The sequence below is a fragment of the Cylas formicarius genome, unplaced genomic scaffold (assembly GCF_029955315.1).
Source record: "Cylas formicarius isolate icCylForm1 unplaced genomic scaffold, icCylForm1.1 PGA_scaffold_10__41_contigs__length_53128322, whole genome shotgun sequence".
Taxonomy (NCBI): domain Eukaryota; kingdom Metazoa; phylum Arthropoda; class Insecta; order Coleoptera; family Brentidae; genus Cylas; species Cylas formicarius.
This window is the reverse complement of record NW_026844214.1, coordinates 51,296,796-51,316,758: the sequence shown is the minus strand read 5'-3', so window position 1 is coordinate 51,316,758 and position 19,963 is coordinate 51,296,796. Positions and strand designations below refer to the sequence as shown.

At 34.7% G+C, this 19,963-nt stretch overlaps 2 protein-coding genes across 2 annotated transcripts in view; one reads left to right on the top strand and one right to left on the bottom strand.

Moving 5' to 3' along the window:
• The window catches only part of LOC132704539 (protein jagged-1-like), a 382,568-nt gene that overhangs the window by 40,622 nt on the left and 321,983 nt on the right, over positions 1 to 19,963 (top strand). The window lies entirely within an intron of this gene.
• Positions 17,458 to 18,627, bottom strand: LOC132700870 (uncharacterized). The gene is made up of 2 exons (XM_060668447.1): positions 18,214 to 18,627; positions 17,458 to 18,153 (listed from the first exon to the last, which is right to left on the bottom strand). The coding sequence occupies exons 1-2, from the start codon at positions 18,625 to 18,627 to the stop codon at positions 17,458 to 17,460; spliced, it is 1,110 nt and encodes a 369-aa protein (XP_060524430.1).

Below are 19,963 nucleotides of genomic sequence, written 5' to 3'. Positions count from 1 at the left end.
TTACCGCATCACCTGATCGTGAGAAAAATTGTAAATGAAACTTTTTTTTGCTTATCTAATGGCAAATAGCAAATTTAAATTAATTTTTTAGGATAACCTGGTTTTTTCACATATCGCTCTAGTGGGAGCAAAATCTTGTTAAAGCCGGTACTTTTTTTTTGCAACATTTTGACACAAAAATTTTCCGAATCCGTTAAAAAATAGGCCCACGGGAAAGAAAAAATCCGGATAAGTAAATACATTTTTATAAAAACACAATATTACTTAGGTGGCTTTGTTTTGTTTGTCTGTATATTTCAATATGATTATTGATTTTGTAGTGTTATTGATTTAGATTATCATGGAAAACAATAATCGATTTACAAATGGAGGAAAAGTTGACGTAACGCCATTATTAAAGCAAATGGAAATTGTACAAAATATTGAGCTTTGAGAAACTTTTTAATTTATCATAATGAATAATAATGGACGGAGACTTATTTGACACGGTTTCTTGCTTCTAAAACTGCCTTCTTTTTTATCGTTTAAATAAAATGTTTCAAATGAGTAAGATCACGTCAAGAGATCATAAAAATTTAATATATATATATATATATATATATATATATATATATATATATATATATATATATATATATATATATATATAATAAGTACTTATGATAGAAAATTAACACCCCTAACGATTTTTTGAGATTTCTATTTTAACATTTTTTTTTATAATGAAAATTTTCAGCACTTTTAATTAAAAAATGGATTAAAAATCAATTTTAGCGCAATTTTAGAAAAAATAAATAGTAAAAATTAAATTAAAAAAAAAATCAACTTTAAATTTTTAAAACTGTTATGGTCTATATTTATTTTTTCTAGGTAATTTAGTAAATTATTTTTAAATTTACTAGTCAATACTCCATCTTTAGTTAACAAAAGAAAAACCGCTCTGTTACGATTTTCATTTGTTTTTCGCGTATCCGACTAAATGAAAAGAAAAAGTTAGTCACGCTGCAAGTTCGGTACATTTATTTGATACTAAAGTGATAAAATTTTTGAAAACTAAATTCGGTGCCCATAAAATTAAAAAAATCAAATATTTTTCCTATGGAGCAGCTTCACAATATAAAAATAAATATAATTTTGCCAATTTAGTTAATCATAAAAATGATTTTGGTGTTGATGCTGATTGGACTTTTTCCGCTACATCTCATGGCTTAGCAGGGAGTGTAAAAGGACAAGCTTATCGTACTAGTCTCCAACGTGATAAAAAGAATCACATAACAACCCCACTTTCATTTTTTCAGTGGGCCAAAAGTTCTCTTAAAAAAATAATTTTGCAATATTAACGATTCGAACGCTTAAATATAATAAAAAAAATACTCGCCAATTTCGTTATTACAAACCATTGGAATTTTTTTCACTAGAATGCAGGCTCGTTTCAGAGGATGAAAAAGAAAGCAGTTAAATTTTCATTTGTTAACTAGTTAACAATACGAAAATAAACAATTAATTTTAAATCGTTTATATATTCTTAAACTATAGACATTTGGCCATGGATGCTGAAAATTTCACAAATTAGATTACTAGCTTTTTTAATTAAAAGTTCTTAAAATTTTCATTATAAAAAAAATGTTTATAAAATCAATTAATTAATAAAAAATATATATGGATTAAATTTTTATGTTCAAGTGGAAAACGTAGGAGGGGTTGTCCACTTGTCGTGATCTTACTCAAATGATATTTATTTTACTTCTATTACTCTTAATGAGATTTACTTGAAATGTAAGTGAAAGAAGAAACTAAAAGAAAACTGAAAAAAAAACTATGTGTACGGAGACTTTTTTGACCGACTGTATATCTGACATGGCTCGTGTAGAACTTCTTTGCGTGAGACACATATGACTGACATGGCGACTAACGTGTTAAAATGGCCCCGTTAATTATTGACATTCAATTAGAAAACGTCCCGTATAGATATTACTTTTCAAACCCCTTGGACTTTGGAAAAATCTGTCCTGATCGCTATATCAGATGAAACATACTTTTTTAATAATAAAATTTATTAACAAATAAGTCACCGACTGATTGCCAATCCATATCTTGTTTATTATTTACTTTTTTTTTTTTATTTCTCATCTGTTATTCTTACACCAAATAAATTTAGTAAAAATCTATAGCAAATAACATGTAGAATGAAGCCCCACCTGATTGCCAGCATTTCTCAAGTCAATAGTACGTGGCAATCAGGTGTAACACAGGTAAATTAATTTAATGACTTACCCTCATTCTTATACCCAAACAACTGCACATGCAATGGTTGTTTTATTTATTGCGAATACAATGCTATATGATTGCCAGTTAAAATCCTGTCAAGAATAATGATTGCCACGAATCAAAGATCCATTAATTCTATTTGAAAATAGGAAGCAACAGTGAGCGCCATATATTTTATAATGTAAGGCAGAGAAGGATGCATTATAGCAGCTGCGCAGTAACCTCTGTCAGAAATGAGAAAGGTGAGTGTTTACTTCTCCGTGTAATAGAAAAAGATAAGTATATTCTCCTACCTATAGTCTGTTTTGTACTAAATAGTCGTAATGTATACTCCATAACATAGCAAAGGTTTTTAAATGATAAAAATAGTACATACACGCGGAACGTTATCTTAATCATAAATAATATAAAGTAATAATAATATTCACAGCAATAAAAATTAATAAATATATTTATTTAATACTGTAGTGAGTATTTTTTGAGCTGTTTTTAATATTACTCATCGTAAGTTTGGCAGTATTATTTTTAAAGTAATAAAAAATTTCTAAATTTATTGTATTTTTTTTAAAGCCTTCATTAAAATTACAATTTTTTTTGTCTTATAACAAGATTTAAATAATTTCAACTTACCTTTTTATTATGGCTTACATATGACATAAATTAAATTGGCGTAATAATTAATTGAGGGAAATATACAATTTTATTAAAATCAAACACAACAATAATTATTAAACGATAAAAATAGTATAAATAAAAAGTCGATTAAATACTGTAAAAATATTTTTTTTATTTTTGAAGTTGCAATATCGTAATTTAATGTTGAACTGTTGTCATCATTTAGCTCTTCTGTAACCTGCAGAATTTCGTCAACTTGTAAGGATGTTGGATCCCGGTGAAACTCTGTTGGCTTGTAGAAGCCATCATCGTTATACCACCCACACGATGTAGGATCTAGCTTAGCACAGCAAGAATCGGTAGCGTTAAGCCACATAGAATTTACAAATGTTGTTCGTAAAATTTTTTGCTTTAATGATTTCCAACAGGCCGGAATCATATTCGAGTCAAACTTTTTTACTTTAATTAAAAATTGTTCATCACTTTTGTTCATTGAATATTTTCTCTGGAAAATGCGATATCTTTCTTGAATTGCCTCATCAAAGTCAATAGTTTTCGATTCTTCACTACACAAAAAACACTTCTCCATTTTTTTATGTAAATCTTCAATGTCATACACTAGTAAATATTAGAAGCAGAAAAGGATGTTTATACACATAAAACAAATATATTAAAAACGTGGTCTCTCCAGCATGCTCTAACCAACTCAAAGTGGGACAATATACTTATCTCTTTCTATTACACAGAGAAGTAAACACTCACCTTTCTCTTTTCTGACAGAGGTTACTGCGCAGCTGCTATAATGCATCCTTCTCTGCCTTACATTATAAAATATATGGCGCTCACTGTTGCTCCCTATTTTCAAATAGAATTAATGGAACTTTGATTCGGGGCAATCATTATTCTTGACAGGATTTTAACTGGAAATCATATAACATTGTATTCGCAATAAATAAAACAACCATTGCATGTGCAGTTGTTTGGGTATAAGAATGAGGGTAAGTCATTAAATTAATTTACCTGTGTTACACCTGATTGCCACGTATTATTGACTGGAGAAATGCTGGCAATCAGGTGGAGCTTCATTCTACATCTTATTTACTATAGATTTTTACTAAATTTATTTGGTGTAAGAATAACAGATGAGAAATAAAAAAAATTAATTAAATAATAAACAGGATATGGATTGGCAATCAGTCGGTGACTTATTTGTTAATAAATTTTATTATTAAAAAAGTATGTTTCATCTGGTATAGCGATCAGGACAGATTTTTTACAGTGGGATCTTAGACTATTATAATGTATCGAAATTTGTCGGAGCGGCGCTCGCTTGCCAATCCGTGAATGAAACCGTTTCGTCGGTAACGAATGACATCACTGACGTAGTCCGGTCACCGTGGGAACCGTCGGAGCCGTGCGGCTCATTGCGTATGCTTGAGCCGCGCACCCGATAGGCCCGTCGTCGTCGTCATCGTCTCTGCATTCGTGCCACGTCCGCCGTCCGTCACAATATCAAGTAATTCGTGTTTAATAACGAAGTCCGCGTGTTTTTCGAGTTCATTCTCGAAAACGTCGCTACCGGATAACCGACTCGACGCACAATTCGCTCATTAAATTTTGGCGACATATCGGAAACGTTTATTTTGTTCGATACCGCGGAAGATTTTCCAAGGATGTATTTAAAAAATAAAAGTTTTGCTATAAGAACCATATTTCGTGATATACAACTTTGATAACATTTTAATTGGTTATAACTTTTTCGTTTTTGGAGGTAAACAAGAAAAAAACAAAGTTGACGTATAAAACAAAACACTATCCTACATAAGTTTCCAAGCTTACCGTGACGTACTGCAACAACAATAATTATTTACAAATTAAAGTAGAACAGAAACACTAAAAATAACAAGACACACTAAAGTGAAAGATTGTTTAACTATTCTAAGTGCTGCCGTATGTGACCACCATTTACAATCCATTACCATTACAATCCTTTCTTGTAGTGAAGGAACTTTCATCAGTCCAAGAAATGTTTTTCAAAAAATTATTATTCTCATTACGTCAAAATCAAAACAAAACTGCGTCCTCCTTTGACATTGTTTTGCGCTTAGTTTTTGAGTTTTACGAAATTTAAATGCGTTATACTGTTGCGTTATATTCTTTCAAAATTGAGTGGATTGATCCTCGAGAAATAGCTGTGTCATCATATAGTCTTGTAATACATGAAACTGGATGTGCTTCATAGAATGCTAATATGTTTGCCTTATTTTCGTCATTTAAAACGCTATGATTCCGGCATACCTTTTTGGCAACGTTACCGTTTTTGCAAATTTCTTTGCCAGCCTTGGAAATATCTGCAAATTAAAATATTATCAAAATAAACTGAACGCACGGTACCTTTGATACCCAGGTTGTAATATAACTTTTTGTAATGGCCGATATGATTAACCCACGTGCCGAGTTTGAATCAGTTGTTGTATTTAAAATGCCTTTTGTCCTATCGGTTCGCATTGTTTTTCTATAGAGCTCCCGAGGACCACTGTCGAATTTTCGCAAAATCGATGTAATTTTATTTTGCATGCATCACGTCTCGCCTAACTTCAAAATTACGGTAAATTTCCAATGATATTTTTCCAAATATCTCGTGCGCCCTGTTTTATAGATGAATCCTTCTTCTTCTTCTTTTACTTCTGTTGGCCACGACTGCTGGGTTCATTTGGCCAATAGATGAATCCTGGAAACTCTCTCTCGACACAGTTTTCGATAGTGTTTGAACCAAATTATATGTATTAAATATAGATGTGAGCTCACCTATGATGCCTTTAACAGTTCTACCGGTACAACTCCAGGACATACATAAACCTCAATGTATGTTGTACGTTTTTCCTCTATGTAAGCTCTGGTTCCCGTACGTGTGTTGGTTCTTTCTCATACGTTATGAATTCGTTTCGGTTTCCTGTTAGTAGTTCCTGATATAAGGCTTTCCGTCTAATTATTCCAATAGGGTCTATTATTTTTGTCTCATTTTTGGTTGGTCTTAAGAGATCTTAGAGTTTTCCAAGCCTGCCTTGATTTCGAGCATACTATTCTTCTGTCAATTTCATTGCATTTATCTTCCTTTACGTTTTGCTTCACTTCGTACTTCATTCTGTTGTAATATATTTTGTCTTGGTAGTCCTTTGTAGTAAAAAATTTGAAAGGAATAGCTTCGAGAATAAACTTAAGTATTGGGTTTTGAGTTTTAATGTATTAATGAAATAAAAAAAATGTTCGGGTTCGCTATTGTTGCTTGTCCGCGCACCATATCACCAATCCGGACCTGTTCCGAAAGGAGCATAGCAGAAGTCTCGGATAATGACGTGACAGTTTATCTTTTATTATTTTTTTTTTCTACGTTCCGAAAGAGACAACGTTGCTTTCGCTCGAGAGAGAAGGAGAGCGTCCAGGTAATTCGGATTAGGTCCGGTTTTAGTTAGTGAAGAATTTAAAGGGTCCCAGAGTCGCTCGTTTATTTTCTTCATTAACAGTTCGACGGTACGGGAGGGTTTTCGTTGCCTTTGGTCCCGACCGACTTATTTTGCTTTCAAAATTGAATCGAACTCGATCGGGCCGGGCTCCCGGGTTCCGTCCGTATAATTAAAATACTGTTTCCCGGAGTTAATTGTCATAAAACGCTCGTATATTGCAAATTAAACAAAGGAACGTTTTATGATTTAGCATTAGTTGCCGTCGGTAATGAGCTCCGTCGACGTTCCGCGGTAAATACTGTTGACATAACTCTTCCGCTCATCACACGGCCGCACGGAGTGCCAAAGTATGACATGAACGTTTTCCTTATCACAGACTAATTAAGTCGGCCATGACCATTCACCAAAACAATCGATTTAAGTCGTCTTGTTACCATAAAAACGTCAACAATAATTTTGCAACGTTCGTTGTCAGTGTCATTTTGAGAATGTTTTGTTTATACAATTTTCCGTGTGAAAAGTGGAGGGGATTTTTTTAAAGAAATTAGTTTCTCACAAAAAAATAATAAATAAGAACTAAAAGTTCAGATTTTCAAGAAATTATATATTTTGACATGACAATTGTTTATCAAATGTAATATTTACAAACTACCTGATATTATATATACCGAAATATGACCATAAAACCTTAATTAATGTTGTTGCGAGAATTTAAGTTCAATAAAGGAGAGGTGTTTAAATCTAATCGATCGTTAAGCAATACACTTGAATGTCTCATTTTGTTAATCTCCATGGCTTCCAATAAATTTAATTTTCTACTTTTTGTGGCTGTGTGTAATATATCAAAATTGTCGTCAAGAATGTTTTTTTCTGTGTTTAAGTGTGTAGTATAATTGGAACCTAGTCTATTGTTTTTAAACGCTCTTATATGTTCGTTAATGCGTTTCTTGAAGGATCTACCTGTTTGTCCAATATAAATTTTAGGACAAGATCCACATTTCATCCTGTAGATACCTGATTTTTGGGATTTTGAACATTTCGAATTATTGTTTTTTAAATATTTTCCTATGTATGTAATTGTTTTAAATTGTTCGTGTTCTGTATTTGGTTTCTGATAAATAGAGTTTACTGTTGTCTATATTTGTTTTTTATTTATATTTTTATCCATAATGGGCTGATTGCAGCCGTTGTTCAGTGCTATTTGTTTAATGATACTAAGTTCTTTGTTGTAATTTTCTGTTGAGAGTGGCGTATTAAGTAGTCTGTGTATAAAAGAGTTAAGCTATTTTGTGTGTATAAGGGTGATTTGAGCTGTTATGTATGACTGCGTCATATATAACAGCTCCAAATTATCCATAAAAATCTCTGCTAACAAAGGACTAAGTGGGTTTCCCATAATCAAACCTTCTTTAGAGATATGAATCTGTCCATTAAATTCAAAATAAAAAAAATAAAATCCGATAACAATATTTTGTGTTAATCATTATTAAATAAATAACTTTTTTCGTTAAATCGTTACTTTTAGGACACCCTGTATTATTTTCTTTTTACTTACTTAAATGTAATTATTACAAAATGTTTTCTACATTTTGTGTAGTGTTATTAAACTGTTTTCATGATTTAATTAAAAACTGTTTGTACATATAGAGTTTTTTTGTGAACACCCTGTATTGTAATTATATCGTATTAATGTTTGATGTTCGTAGCATTTTTTTCTTTTTATTGATGCGTTTTTATTAATACAATTTATTGGCATTACAAAACAATCGTATTTGGGTATCCCTGGCCCACTGTGGGCCGGTTTTTCGTTCTTCGATATGCTCAAGATTCCACGTAACTTTCAAACTCTTTCATCCTTTTCTTCATGCGCCATCTCATCCATCGGTTTAACTTAAATCGATTTAAATCCATACATCGATTTAAATTTTAACATACCAGAGCTTCCATTGGAAATGAAATGGTATCCAGCAAACAGCGTAGAACATGATAATTAGGGCGAACCGTCAAACATTGCACCATACGCACCAGAGCCTATTGCCAAAAGTAGAAACGCTACAGGAAACCAAGTCAATTCGCACCGAATCGTAAAATTCAGTTCGATTTTTTGAGCGAGAGAAACAAAAGACGCGAGAAACTTCCAGTCATCGTGCAACGCGATAAGCCTCGTCGAATGCGGGGTCCCCAAATCGAGCCATTATCCGGTTATCGACGAAAAAGCGTAGCAAAAACCGATTTTTAATTAAAACGATTTTCCGGACGTATGATTTGTCGGCGCGGATCCGTCGAAAAAGTTAAACGCGGACCCGATCGTTTTAAAAATAATAACGTGCGGTTTGCTGACGTACAACCTACCTCTTTCCTCTCATTAAACTCGGTTCTCGAAAAAACTTTTTATATTCTCCCCCTTATAAAACAAAATAACACACTGTTAAAGAGCGCTTAAATCTTTTTACATCGTTCGCGCGTCAAGGCAGGGACGGACTGGAATAAGGAACTTGAACTAAATTTTTTTGCTTATAAAAGTAAGTTTATACTATTAAAAGAACCACAGTAAACAAAAAAAATAATTTCGTAGTTCTATCTAACAAATATAAGCTATTAAAGATTGTAAAAAATGTCATTGGATGTGACGTCAATTCGCTCGTTAGGCTACGCGCCATCAAGACGGTAGCATAGAGAAGCCATTAGTGGTTTTAATTTTAGTCTCGATCCAGTCGCTTGCTTTTGTTATCTTGTGTTTAGTATCAAAAAGAAACTTTTGAAAATGACCGAACCGATTTTTTAATAGGCCAACCCTTAGTGGATACGTTTATGATGACATATGGTGTATCAAATAAAATGTAAAAATATTTTTTTTTTAACTAGTGGAAACCTAATTGCTGATATTGATAGCTAAAGCGTTCTTTGTTTTATATAGATCAGGAAGCCATTGAGACAGGATGGGCGCAAGTTCGAATGTTTGCACGGTGAAGGCTAATGTTAACAAAAAAAGACGATTATCATGTAAAGCACACTAAGCCCAAATACAAACTGGCGTAGATTAAATTCAAACACACTTTAACACTATAACCTGATAATAACACTATAACATGTCGCCGTATCGATCGAAAAGCAGCGGTATGACGTCACGATCACTCCCGCCCGTTTAGCGTCTTGTAAAAGGAATAGGCGAGGGTCACGACTTGAATTATTAATTGCAACTTAAATATTGGGTTTTGAGTTTTGATATTTGTTATGCCTTATTTCTATACATATAAGAATGTTCAAGTTCGGTCGTTTTTAATAACGGGCATAAAGGTACCTTATTATTTGTACAGGGTGGTTTAAGCGGGGCCTAGACTTTACCTCTAAATCTATGAGCGTTATAACAAAACGTTTCAATGCAAAAGTTGTTTCGAGTAAGATGATCTTTAATTTTTTTGCATTTTTTTGAATTAATTATATTGTTTTAAATTTAACGCCCTATATTTTATTACATTTTGAATACACGAATCCAAAGATACAAGGTCGTTTAAACAAGCAAACTAGTAGCATTTTCTCCACTGGTTGCGATGGCACAAACACAAAAACAATCGAAAGCCGAGTTTAGGAAGAAATGAGGAAAATGTACGAAATGGAACGCCCGGTATATTTTTTAACGTTCGTAAATGACCAACAGACCAAAAAAGATCATACGAAGTCATACGAATTATCTAACTAGATCGTGGTTGCCGATTTTTAATAAACAACTTTATATTCGAATTACAAATTTTCAACATAAATATTTTCAATTGAGAATGGTTGTAAAATAAAACTCCATTTTCCTTTAAATGGTTTATTCGAGCGTAAGGAACATGGAAATTAGAATTAGAAAAGAGGAAAAAAAAACTGAAAATTATAACTCCGACTGGAATCCTGCATCCGACTGGAATCCTGCAAATCTTGCATCCGACTGGAATCCTGCAGACGTTTCGCCAAAATCTCACTTGGCATCTTCAATGCTCGCGCTCCGAAAACACTTCGAACACTGGGAGGTTATCGGCGGTGCGTGCGGTATTTATACTCTGCGCCGGAGATGGTAACGGTGCTGCTTGTGCGTGGGGGGAGGTGGCTCCGCCCCCTGAATTGTCGCGTTGTTAATTTCGCCCGATCGTAGTTGCGATGTCCCCGTTGGCTGCTGCGCATCGCTCTGCTGTTTGATTATCGTTCTCCACGTGTTGGATAAATGCAGAGCGTCGTCTCTCGTATTAAGGTGTCCGGACTTTTCTATTTCGATGGCCTCTCGTATAATCCTAGTCCTAAAATCAGGAATATTAGCTATTTGTTTGCAAGTGCCGAAATCAATTTTATGGCCTGTCTGATGTTGGTGCTGAAACAAAGCAGATGTTGTTTGTTTGTTTCTTATGGCTAAACGATGTTCCTCGAGCCTGGCTGAAATCCTTCTGTTGGTCTGTCCCACATACGTCAGGCTGCACGATCCGCATGCTACACTGTATACTCCTTGGTTTTCCAGAGTAATTTTTTGTTTTGGGTTTCTTAGTATTGCTCCGATGGTATGATCAGGTTTGTATGCCGTTGATATGTCGTGTTTCCGTAATATTCGGCCGATTTTGTCAGTAACCCCCTTGATGTATGGCAGGACAGCGATCGATCTTCGTTGGGTCTCGTCCTGCACTCTCTGCTGCGGCTGTTGTTGTTTACTGATTGCCTTGCTGATGGTGCGCCTTTGGTATCCGTTTTGTTGAAGACAGGTACTAATTTTCTTCAGTTCTTTATCTCTGTTCCTCTCGTTTGTGAACCTGAAGGACCGAGCAATTAATGTATTTGCCACTGCCTGTATCTGTGATGGGTGGTGATGAGATTTAGCGTTCAGATATCTATTAGTGTTTGTTGGTTTTCTATAGACAGTGTGTTCCAAGTGTCCATCTTCGGTCCTTGTGATGTGCACATCTAAAAAGGGCAGACTGTTATCCTCTTCAAGTTCTATTGTAAATTGAATCCTTGGGTGAATGGAATTCAGATGATCTAGGAATTTCAAAAGCTCCTCCTTGCCAAAAGGCCATACAACAAATACGTCATCAACGTATCTTGTCCATAGTTTTGGCTTCAGATTTGCCTTCTCTATTGCTTTCTTTTCGAAGTAAATCATGAAGAGGTTGGCAATCACAGGTGAGAGAGATGATCCCATTGCTGCTCCATCTATTTGTCGGTAAATTTTCCCGTTGTGCATAAAGTAAGCGTTTTTCAGGCAATGTCTTGACAGATCCATTATGTATGGCGGAAGATCTTCGTTTTCTTCTCTAAGCAAGAGTGCCTCTTCTACTGGAATACTCGGGTAGAGGGATTTGACATCGAAACTTGCCATAATGTCGTCCTTGTCCATCCTGAGAGAACCTAAAATCTGAGTGAAATGTTCTGAGTTTTTAACATAGGAATCTGCCTTTTCCACTATAGGCTGAAGTGCACTGGCCAGATGTTTTTCCAGCTTGCATAATGGTGAGTTAAAGGCGCTTACGATTGGACGCAGGGGAACCCCGTCCTTATGGATCTTTGGGAGCCCGTAGAATTTTGGGCAACGACTCGATTTTTCCCTCGGAATAAGTTTCTTCTTTGTATCTTCGTTTATTGATGAATCGAGAATTTTGGACTTAGTTGTTTTTTCCAAATATGTCGTGGGATCTCTGGTGACTAGTTTGTATATTGGGTCGTTCAAAATATCCTCCAATTTTGCATTATAATCCGACGTATTCATGACGACAGTGGCATTTCCTTTGTCTGCTGGCATTATTAGAATGTTTTCGTTTTTGTTTAGATTTCTTAAGGCTTGCATTTCTTCTCTGCTTAAGTTTGGTTGCGGTGGTTTTGACTGTCTTAAGACTCTGGCGACATCTTGCCTAATTAACTCCGCATCTTGTTCGTCTATGGTGGAAAGACTTGCTTCGACGTTGGAAACGATCTCTTCGAGGGGTACTCTTTTTGGAGCTATTGCGTAGTTAAATCCTTTATTCAGTACGCTGACTTCTGTATCGGAAAGATGGTATGCTGAAATATTATGAACTGTACTGCTTCGGTTTGTATTTGGCACTTGTCCTGATTTTTTGGAATTTGACTGAAGGATTTCTAATTTCTTCCACAGTTTTTTTGACGTGATGTCCTTGTCTTTCTCAGTGCGCCATGATGTTAATAATTCTATGCGGTCCCACAGCAACTGATGGATCTTGTTGCTCAGTTTCAGGTGGAGTCTGAAAAGTTGTAGCTCAGTCTCACTAATTTAGTACCGGGTCCGCCTGATCTGGTCTTGGAGTAGGGCCTTGCTAGCTTTGTCGAGGATAGCTTGTGTCTTTCTGGTGCGTGTGTGATAAGACAACCTTGTAAATGTTGGCAGCAAGTTCTGGTTGCGGCAGCTTTTAAGAAAATTCAAGTTGCACAGCGAAATAACCCTCCTTTGTCTTAGTTTTTCATAACACTTGGTGGCTGTAAAGGTCTCCTTCCCGTAAAGGTGTATGATATTCTCACGTATTCATTCACGGATGGAAAAATGTGATGACACTATATTCCGCCGATAACCTCCCAGTGTTCGAAGTGTTTTCGGAGCGCGAGCATTGAAGATGCCAAGTGAGATTTTGGCGAAACGTCTGCAGGATTCCAGTCGGATGCAAGATTTGCAGGATTCCAGTCGGAGTTCAACGAGCGAACGGATGATATCCCGGAATATAGTGTCATCACATTTTTCCATCCGTGAATCAATACGTGAGAATATATATATATATATATATATATATATATATATATATATATATATATATATATATATATATATATATATATATATATATATATATATATATATATATATATATATAATTTTTTTTCACGTATTGATTCCCGGATGGAAAAATGTGATGACACTATATTCCGGGATATCATCCGTTCGCTTGTTGTTGTTATCGGCGGTGCGTGCGGTATTTATACTCTGCGCCGGAGATGGTAACGGTGCTGCTTGTGCGTGGGGGGAGGTGGCTCCGCCCCCCGAATTGTCGCGTTGTTAATTTCGCCCGATCGTAGTTGCGATGTCCCCGTTGGCTGCTGCGCATCGCTCTGCTGTTTGATTATCGTTCTCCACGTGTTGGATAAATGCAGAGCGTCGTCTCTCGTATTGACGTGTCCGGACTTTTCTATTTCGATGGCCTCTCGTATAATCCTAGTCCTAAAATCAGGAATATTAGCTATTTGTTTGCAAGTGCCGAAATCAATTTTATGGCCTGTCTGATGTTGGTGCTGAAACCAAGCAGATGTTGTTTGTTTGTTTCTTATGGCTAAACGATGTTCCTCGAGCCTGGCTGAAATCCTTCTGTTGGTCTGTCCCACATACGTCAGGCTGCACGATCCGCATGCTACACTGTATACTCCTTAGTTTTTCAGAGTAATTTTTTGTTTTGGGTTTCTTAGTATTGCTCCGAGGGTATGATCAGGTTTGTATGCCGTTGATATGTCGTGTTTCCGTAATATTCGGCCGATTTTGTCAGTAACCCCTTTGATGTATGGCAGGACAGCGATCGATCTTCGTTGGGTCTCCTCCTGCACTCTCTGCTGCGGCTGTTGTTGTTTACCGATTGCATTGCTGATGATGCGCCTTTGTTATCCGTTTTGTCGAAGACAGGTACTAATTTTTTTCAGTTCTTCATCTCTGTTCCTCTCGTTTGTGAGCCTGAAGGACCGAGCAATTAATGTATTTGCCACTGCCTGTATCTGTGATGGGTGGTGATGGGATTTAGCGTTCAGATATCTATTAGTGTTTGTTGGTTTTCTATAGACAGTGTGTTCCAAGTGTCCATCTTCGGTCCTTGTGATGTGCACATCTAAAAAGGGCAGACTGTTATCCTCTTCAAGTTCTATTGTAAATTGAATCCTTGGGTGAATGGAATTCAGATGATCTAGGAATTTCAAAAGCTCCTCCTTGCCAAAAGGCCATACAACAAATACGTCATCAACGTATCTTGTCCATAGTTTTGGCTTCAGATTTGCCTTCTCTATTGCTTTCTTTTCGAAGTAAATCATGAAGAGGTTGGCAATCACAGGTGAGAGAGATGATCCCATTGCTGCTCCATCTATTTGTCGGTAAATTTTCCCGTTGTGCATAAAGTAAGCGTTTTTCAGGCAATGTCTTGACAGATCCATTATGTATGGCGGAAGATCTTCGTTTTCTTCTCTAAGCAAGAGTGCCTCTTCTACTGGAATACTCGGGTAGAGGGATTTGACATCGAAACTTGCCATAATGTCGTCCTTGTCCATCCTGAGAGAACCTAAAATCTGAGTGAAATGTACTGAGTTTTTAACATAGGAATCTGCCTTTTCCACTTCAGCCCTTATATATATATATATATATATATATATATATATATATATATATATATATATATATATAACGAGTGTTCGAAGTGTTTTCGGAGCGCGAGCATAGGTTTCCAGTCGGATGCAGGATTCCAGTCGGAGTTCAACGAGCGAACGGATGATATCCCGGAGTATAGTGTCATCACATTTTTCCATCCGTGAATCAATACGTGAGAATATATATATATATATATATATATATATATATATATATATATATATATATATATATATATATATATATATATATATATATATATATATATATATATATATATATATATATATATATATATATATATATATATATATATATATATATATATATATATATATATATATATATATATATATATATATATATTCTCACGTATTGATTCACGGATGGAAAAATGTGATGACACTATATTCCGGGATATCATCCGTTCGCTCGTTGAACTCCGACTGGAATCCTGCATCCGACTGGAATCCTGCAAATCTTGCATCCGACTGGAATCCTGCAGACGTTTCGCCAAAATCTCACTTGGCATCTTCAATGCTCGCGCTCCGAAAACACTTCGAAGTGTTTTCGGAGTTTATAGCATCCCCTGTAATCAGTGTGATCAGGTATACATAGGACAGACATCGCGAGTACTTAAGGATAGAATTACGTCACACAAGAGTGATTGCAGACTCAATAAGAACACCTGTTCATTAGCAACACACTCTAACCAAATGGATCACGATGTTAACTTTGTTGAAACAAAAATTCTCCATAAAGAAAGCAACTACAACAAAAGAGCAATTTTGGAAATGGTGGAGATCTTCTTGGAACCGAAATCGGTCAATAAAAGATCTGACATTGATGGCCTCAGTGTGATCTACTCTAATGTCTTAACTTTACAACCAACCGTCAATCGAATTGCGTTTGCTGATAATAGTGTCGTCACAATGTAATTATAATTTAGAAAAATAGTCCCAAGCCTCTATACATTAGGTGCCTTGTAAACAAAAAGGAGGTAACAAAAGGAAAAAAAAAGAAGGGAAAAAAACTGGACGGCTGGCGGTAGTCATATTAATAAAACCTTTCCATCATTTGCGTTTTGCGTTTGAAGTAAAATTCGTTTAAATAAAATGTAACAACAATTTCGTCTAGATGGCTGCCCTCGGTTATAATAATTAACGGTCGTATTTGATTCTTTCTGTTATCCGGATGAGTTTGGTGTTGGCCTATAATGGCACTGTAGCAGTAAGTACTTTAACTAGAAGACTTTAGTATTAAATAACTAAGAGCCGCTTTCATATTGTAGCCCCTGAAGAAGAAAATAAACATTTTCGAAAGCTTGGTGTAGCACAAAAGCCTTTTATTTGAGCCCTCATCAGGACCGATACCCCAATTAACTAAAATTTGTTGTTCAACTAGCCGGTCACGACTACCGTTTTGTATATATATATATATATATATATATATATATATATATATATATATATATATATATATATATATATATATATATATATATATATATATATATATATATATATATATATATATATATTTACATGCTTCTAACAAAGCTGAACCATTAGACATATCGTACAATCCTGAACCTCCCATTTCTAGAGTAGTTACAGTTGCCTACGTGGTGTTTTTAAGCCTTTTTTGAGGCGGGCGTTCCAAAAATGTGTATATACATGAGATTTATTCAACAATTTCAGAGTTGTATATTTAAGGATTTTTAATATTATTGATGTCATCCTGAACCCTTTGTTATTTCACACAATCCTGAGCCAAAATACACATATATGCGGCAAAGCTGAACCTGCGCAGGGTTGCCAATTTTAAGGTGAATAGGAAAATGCTAAGAAAATCTTTGTTTACTTAGCCCTTCTTGTAATAAACCTGCCATTACATAAAATAAATTGAGTATGAAAGTCACCAGAAATACTTTTCAGTTTTAACTAATTACATATCAAAATTATAGAAATGTTGTCAGAAGGTAAAATATTTTTGGTTATGTGTACAGTCTCCTTTTCAATTTCCTCAACTTTTTATGTAACTATCGCAAATTGACTTCCACGAAACAATTATTTTTAAGGACAAAATAGAATTAAAGATGCACCTCACTATATATTTATATATATATTTTGCAACAAGTTCAATGATCGAGTGAGTAATAGTATATTATTTAACGAGCGTATTATGAAGGCCATAATAAACGAGGATGATTTATAAAACGAGCCGCTTGCGGCGAGTGTTATAATCATCTGAGTTTATTATGGTCCATAATACTCGAGTCAAATACTATACTTTATCTACAACCATCCACTTATATAGGGTACCTCACCGGAATTGAAATGTGTCATTTTATTGTGAAAAAAAACTATACATGGGAGAAACCTGAAAATTCGGTAGGAAGCTAATGCTGATGGCAGAGCAATTCAGCTAGAATATTCTCAAGATGGTGGCACTTCCGGTTAGGCCGGAAGTGGATGTTAACTTGCTTTATATGAAATGGAACATAATATCATACATTTTTAGATTCTACCATTCACTCAATATCAACACTGGTTACTGTTTATGTATGCTGTTTATGTTATATGTTTATGTGTTATGAGTTGTGATGTAATAAGGAATAAATTCAATGAAAGTCCTGGATTGAACATTTAATAAGTTTAATAATATTTAATTAACATTTACACTTCAGCACACAATTATTTTTAAATTGACGCTTAATAGGATCATTATGTATTACTCTGTCTATTTCATAAAATTGATTGTTATATTAGGGCAGTTATTGAAATTCATCGTAGTTGGTGTAGTACCAATACTAATGTCCGTGGTGTCTTTACTAATCGAAAAAGTGTCATGAGAAGATTCGCTCGTAATAGTAGACATACCTGGATATTGTGAGGGGGTAGAAACAAAAGTACTGTTATTAATATTACAATTAGGGTTGATTTGACTTAATATTTTAGTAGCTGCATCGGTCTTGTTCTTCTGCGAGTCTGCAATATAGCCTTCAGCTACAGAAGCCGACTTCCAGCCTCCGTGGCGCTTCAGAGCTGTCATACTTGCCCCTGCGTCGACATACAATGTGGCTGAAGATCGTCGTAGACAGTGCCCGGTATATCTTTCTGGGTTTTTGATTTGTAAGAAACTTGCAATTTCTCTGCCCATTTTGGCAAACTTGTTAATGCCGATAACTTGTTTTGTGCATTTTCCATTTTGAAAATTCATAAAAAAAGAATCTGATGCATTTGGCAGTCTCAGATTTGCATATTTTTTAACAATATCATGGAACTTCTCAGTAATAGTAAAATTCCTAGGGATCTTGGTCTTCGTAACGGGAACTATTACTCTAGTGCAACCTTCATAAAATGTAACGTGTTGTATTTTCATTGCATGTAGTTCATTTGAGCGGCATGCACCCATCACTCCCATAATTAATGCAACCTAAAAAATTAACACCTCTTGGTAAATACCGTAGGTATGTAACGTCTTATCATTCCTTACCTTTGTAGCCAAATATTTTGTATCAGGAGCTTCATAAATAAATTTATTTATTTCCTGTCCGGTAAATGCCTTAGATTTTTTGGGTTGATAGCCTTCTGATTGTCTTTTTAATAAAGCATGTAGCTTCGCGTAGTGGTCGATCTTGACATTGTGTTTAATATAAAGTGTGCTTTTCAGCATGGAATAAAACGTCCACAAGGAGGACGACTTATACTTTTTAGCCAATTCTTTGAAATACACTAATAATGTATCTTCAGAGAAGGAGGTGGCCTTGTTTCTTGATCGCCAATCCATGAAATTGTTGTAGGCAATTTCATAATTGTTTCTTGATTTCTTGGGAAGTAAATCCAGAGACGCAGCTTCCGCTGCCGCTCGAATTTCCGGGGGTGTTAGTACTTCGTTTTCAGAATCCATTTTTATTAAATCTTATGTTTTAATTGCAAGGCGAAATTTTAAAGCTTCTCTATATGAATATTATTTACTTTACAATTATTATTTCATGAAAGAAAATGTTTGTATTCACGATGAGCGTCGCGTCGGGTAAGCTGTCGCTATGGATACCCGCTGCGCGCTGTCAGATTTAGCCTGCACGGCCTACTAATTCTTTTTAATTATTGTCATATTGGTTTGTATTTTTTGAACTGTTTTTGAATAATAGAATTGAATTGGTAACGTGTGTATGACTTTAATATGGGTAACTTTATAGTAAATTTTCATAAAAATAATAAATGAAATGTGTGAATTCTGCGCCGATTAATTGAAGCCCGGATTATTAAGAATTCCAGAATATTTTATTACACTTGTTGTTTTATGATATAATTACACTTGTTTTTTTATGATATAATTACACTTGTTGTATTATGCGTAGCATAATACTCTCACTGTCAGAAGTATTATGCGTCTATTATTAAATGGTTGTAGATAAAGAAATTTATGGAACTTGTTGCATACAATACGAGTACATTTACTTAGGGACCGTCAAAACTGACGACCGACAAAAGACTAACCAAGGCTATTATCTCCGAAATCATCTTATGATCAAACCCGGGACCAATATATCTAAAATGTCGGAATTGGCCTGCAGCTGTAGATAGCAAAAGTGGCGTTTATAGCGGTGAATAAGTGAGTATTTTAGAGAATTCTTTGCTTAAATCCTATAGAACCGGTTCATGTTATTGTTCCGTGATTAAATTTTCGAAAAATGCACTGCCAGGGTACCGTTATTAATTTATTGTTAAAAACAAAACTGAAGTAAAGTTATTCATACAAATCAAGTAATAATAAAGTGTAACTCTTGAGAAAGACAAAATAACAGCCTATTTGTGAAACATAATTTAGAAGTTACATGATACACTTTTATTGTGAAGTTAAAAAGCAAAAAATATGTATTTTAAAAACTAGGTTGGCTTAGTACTAAACTAAAAACCAAATCAGCACAAGAATACAAAGTAATGAATCAAATATATAAAACATTCTAGAAATAGAGAGTAAAAAATAAAATTTTACATCTCAACTTCTTAATATTTAAGTTTTCCACTGTACATATTATAAACTACAGCTTTTATGCTTGTCCATTTTCTGTCTTTAAATAATTCAGGATATTGATTAGAGAATTCAGTAACTTCCTGCCGATTCGGAGCTTTTCTTTTTTTAATATGATCAGAAAAATATTCCGAAATTTTTGTTTTTTGTAAGTTTGTCCATGATTGTCGTTCGTTAATGGGGATTGGCTTTTTTGGTTTTATCGCTT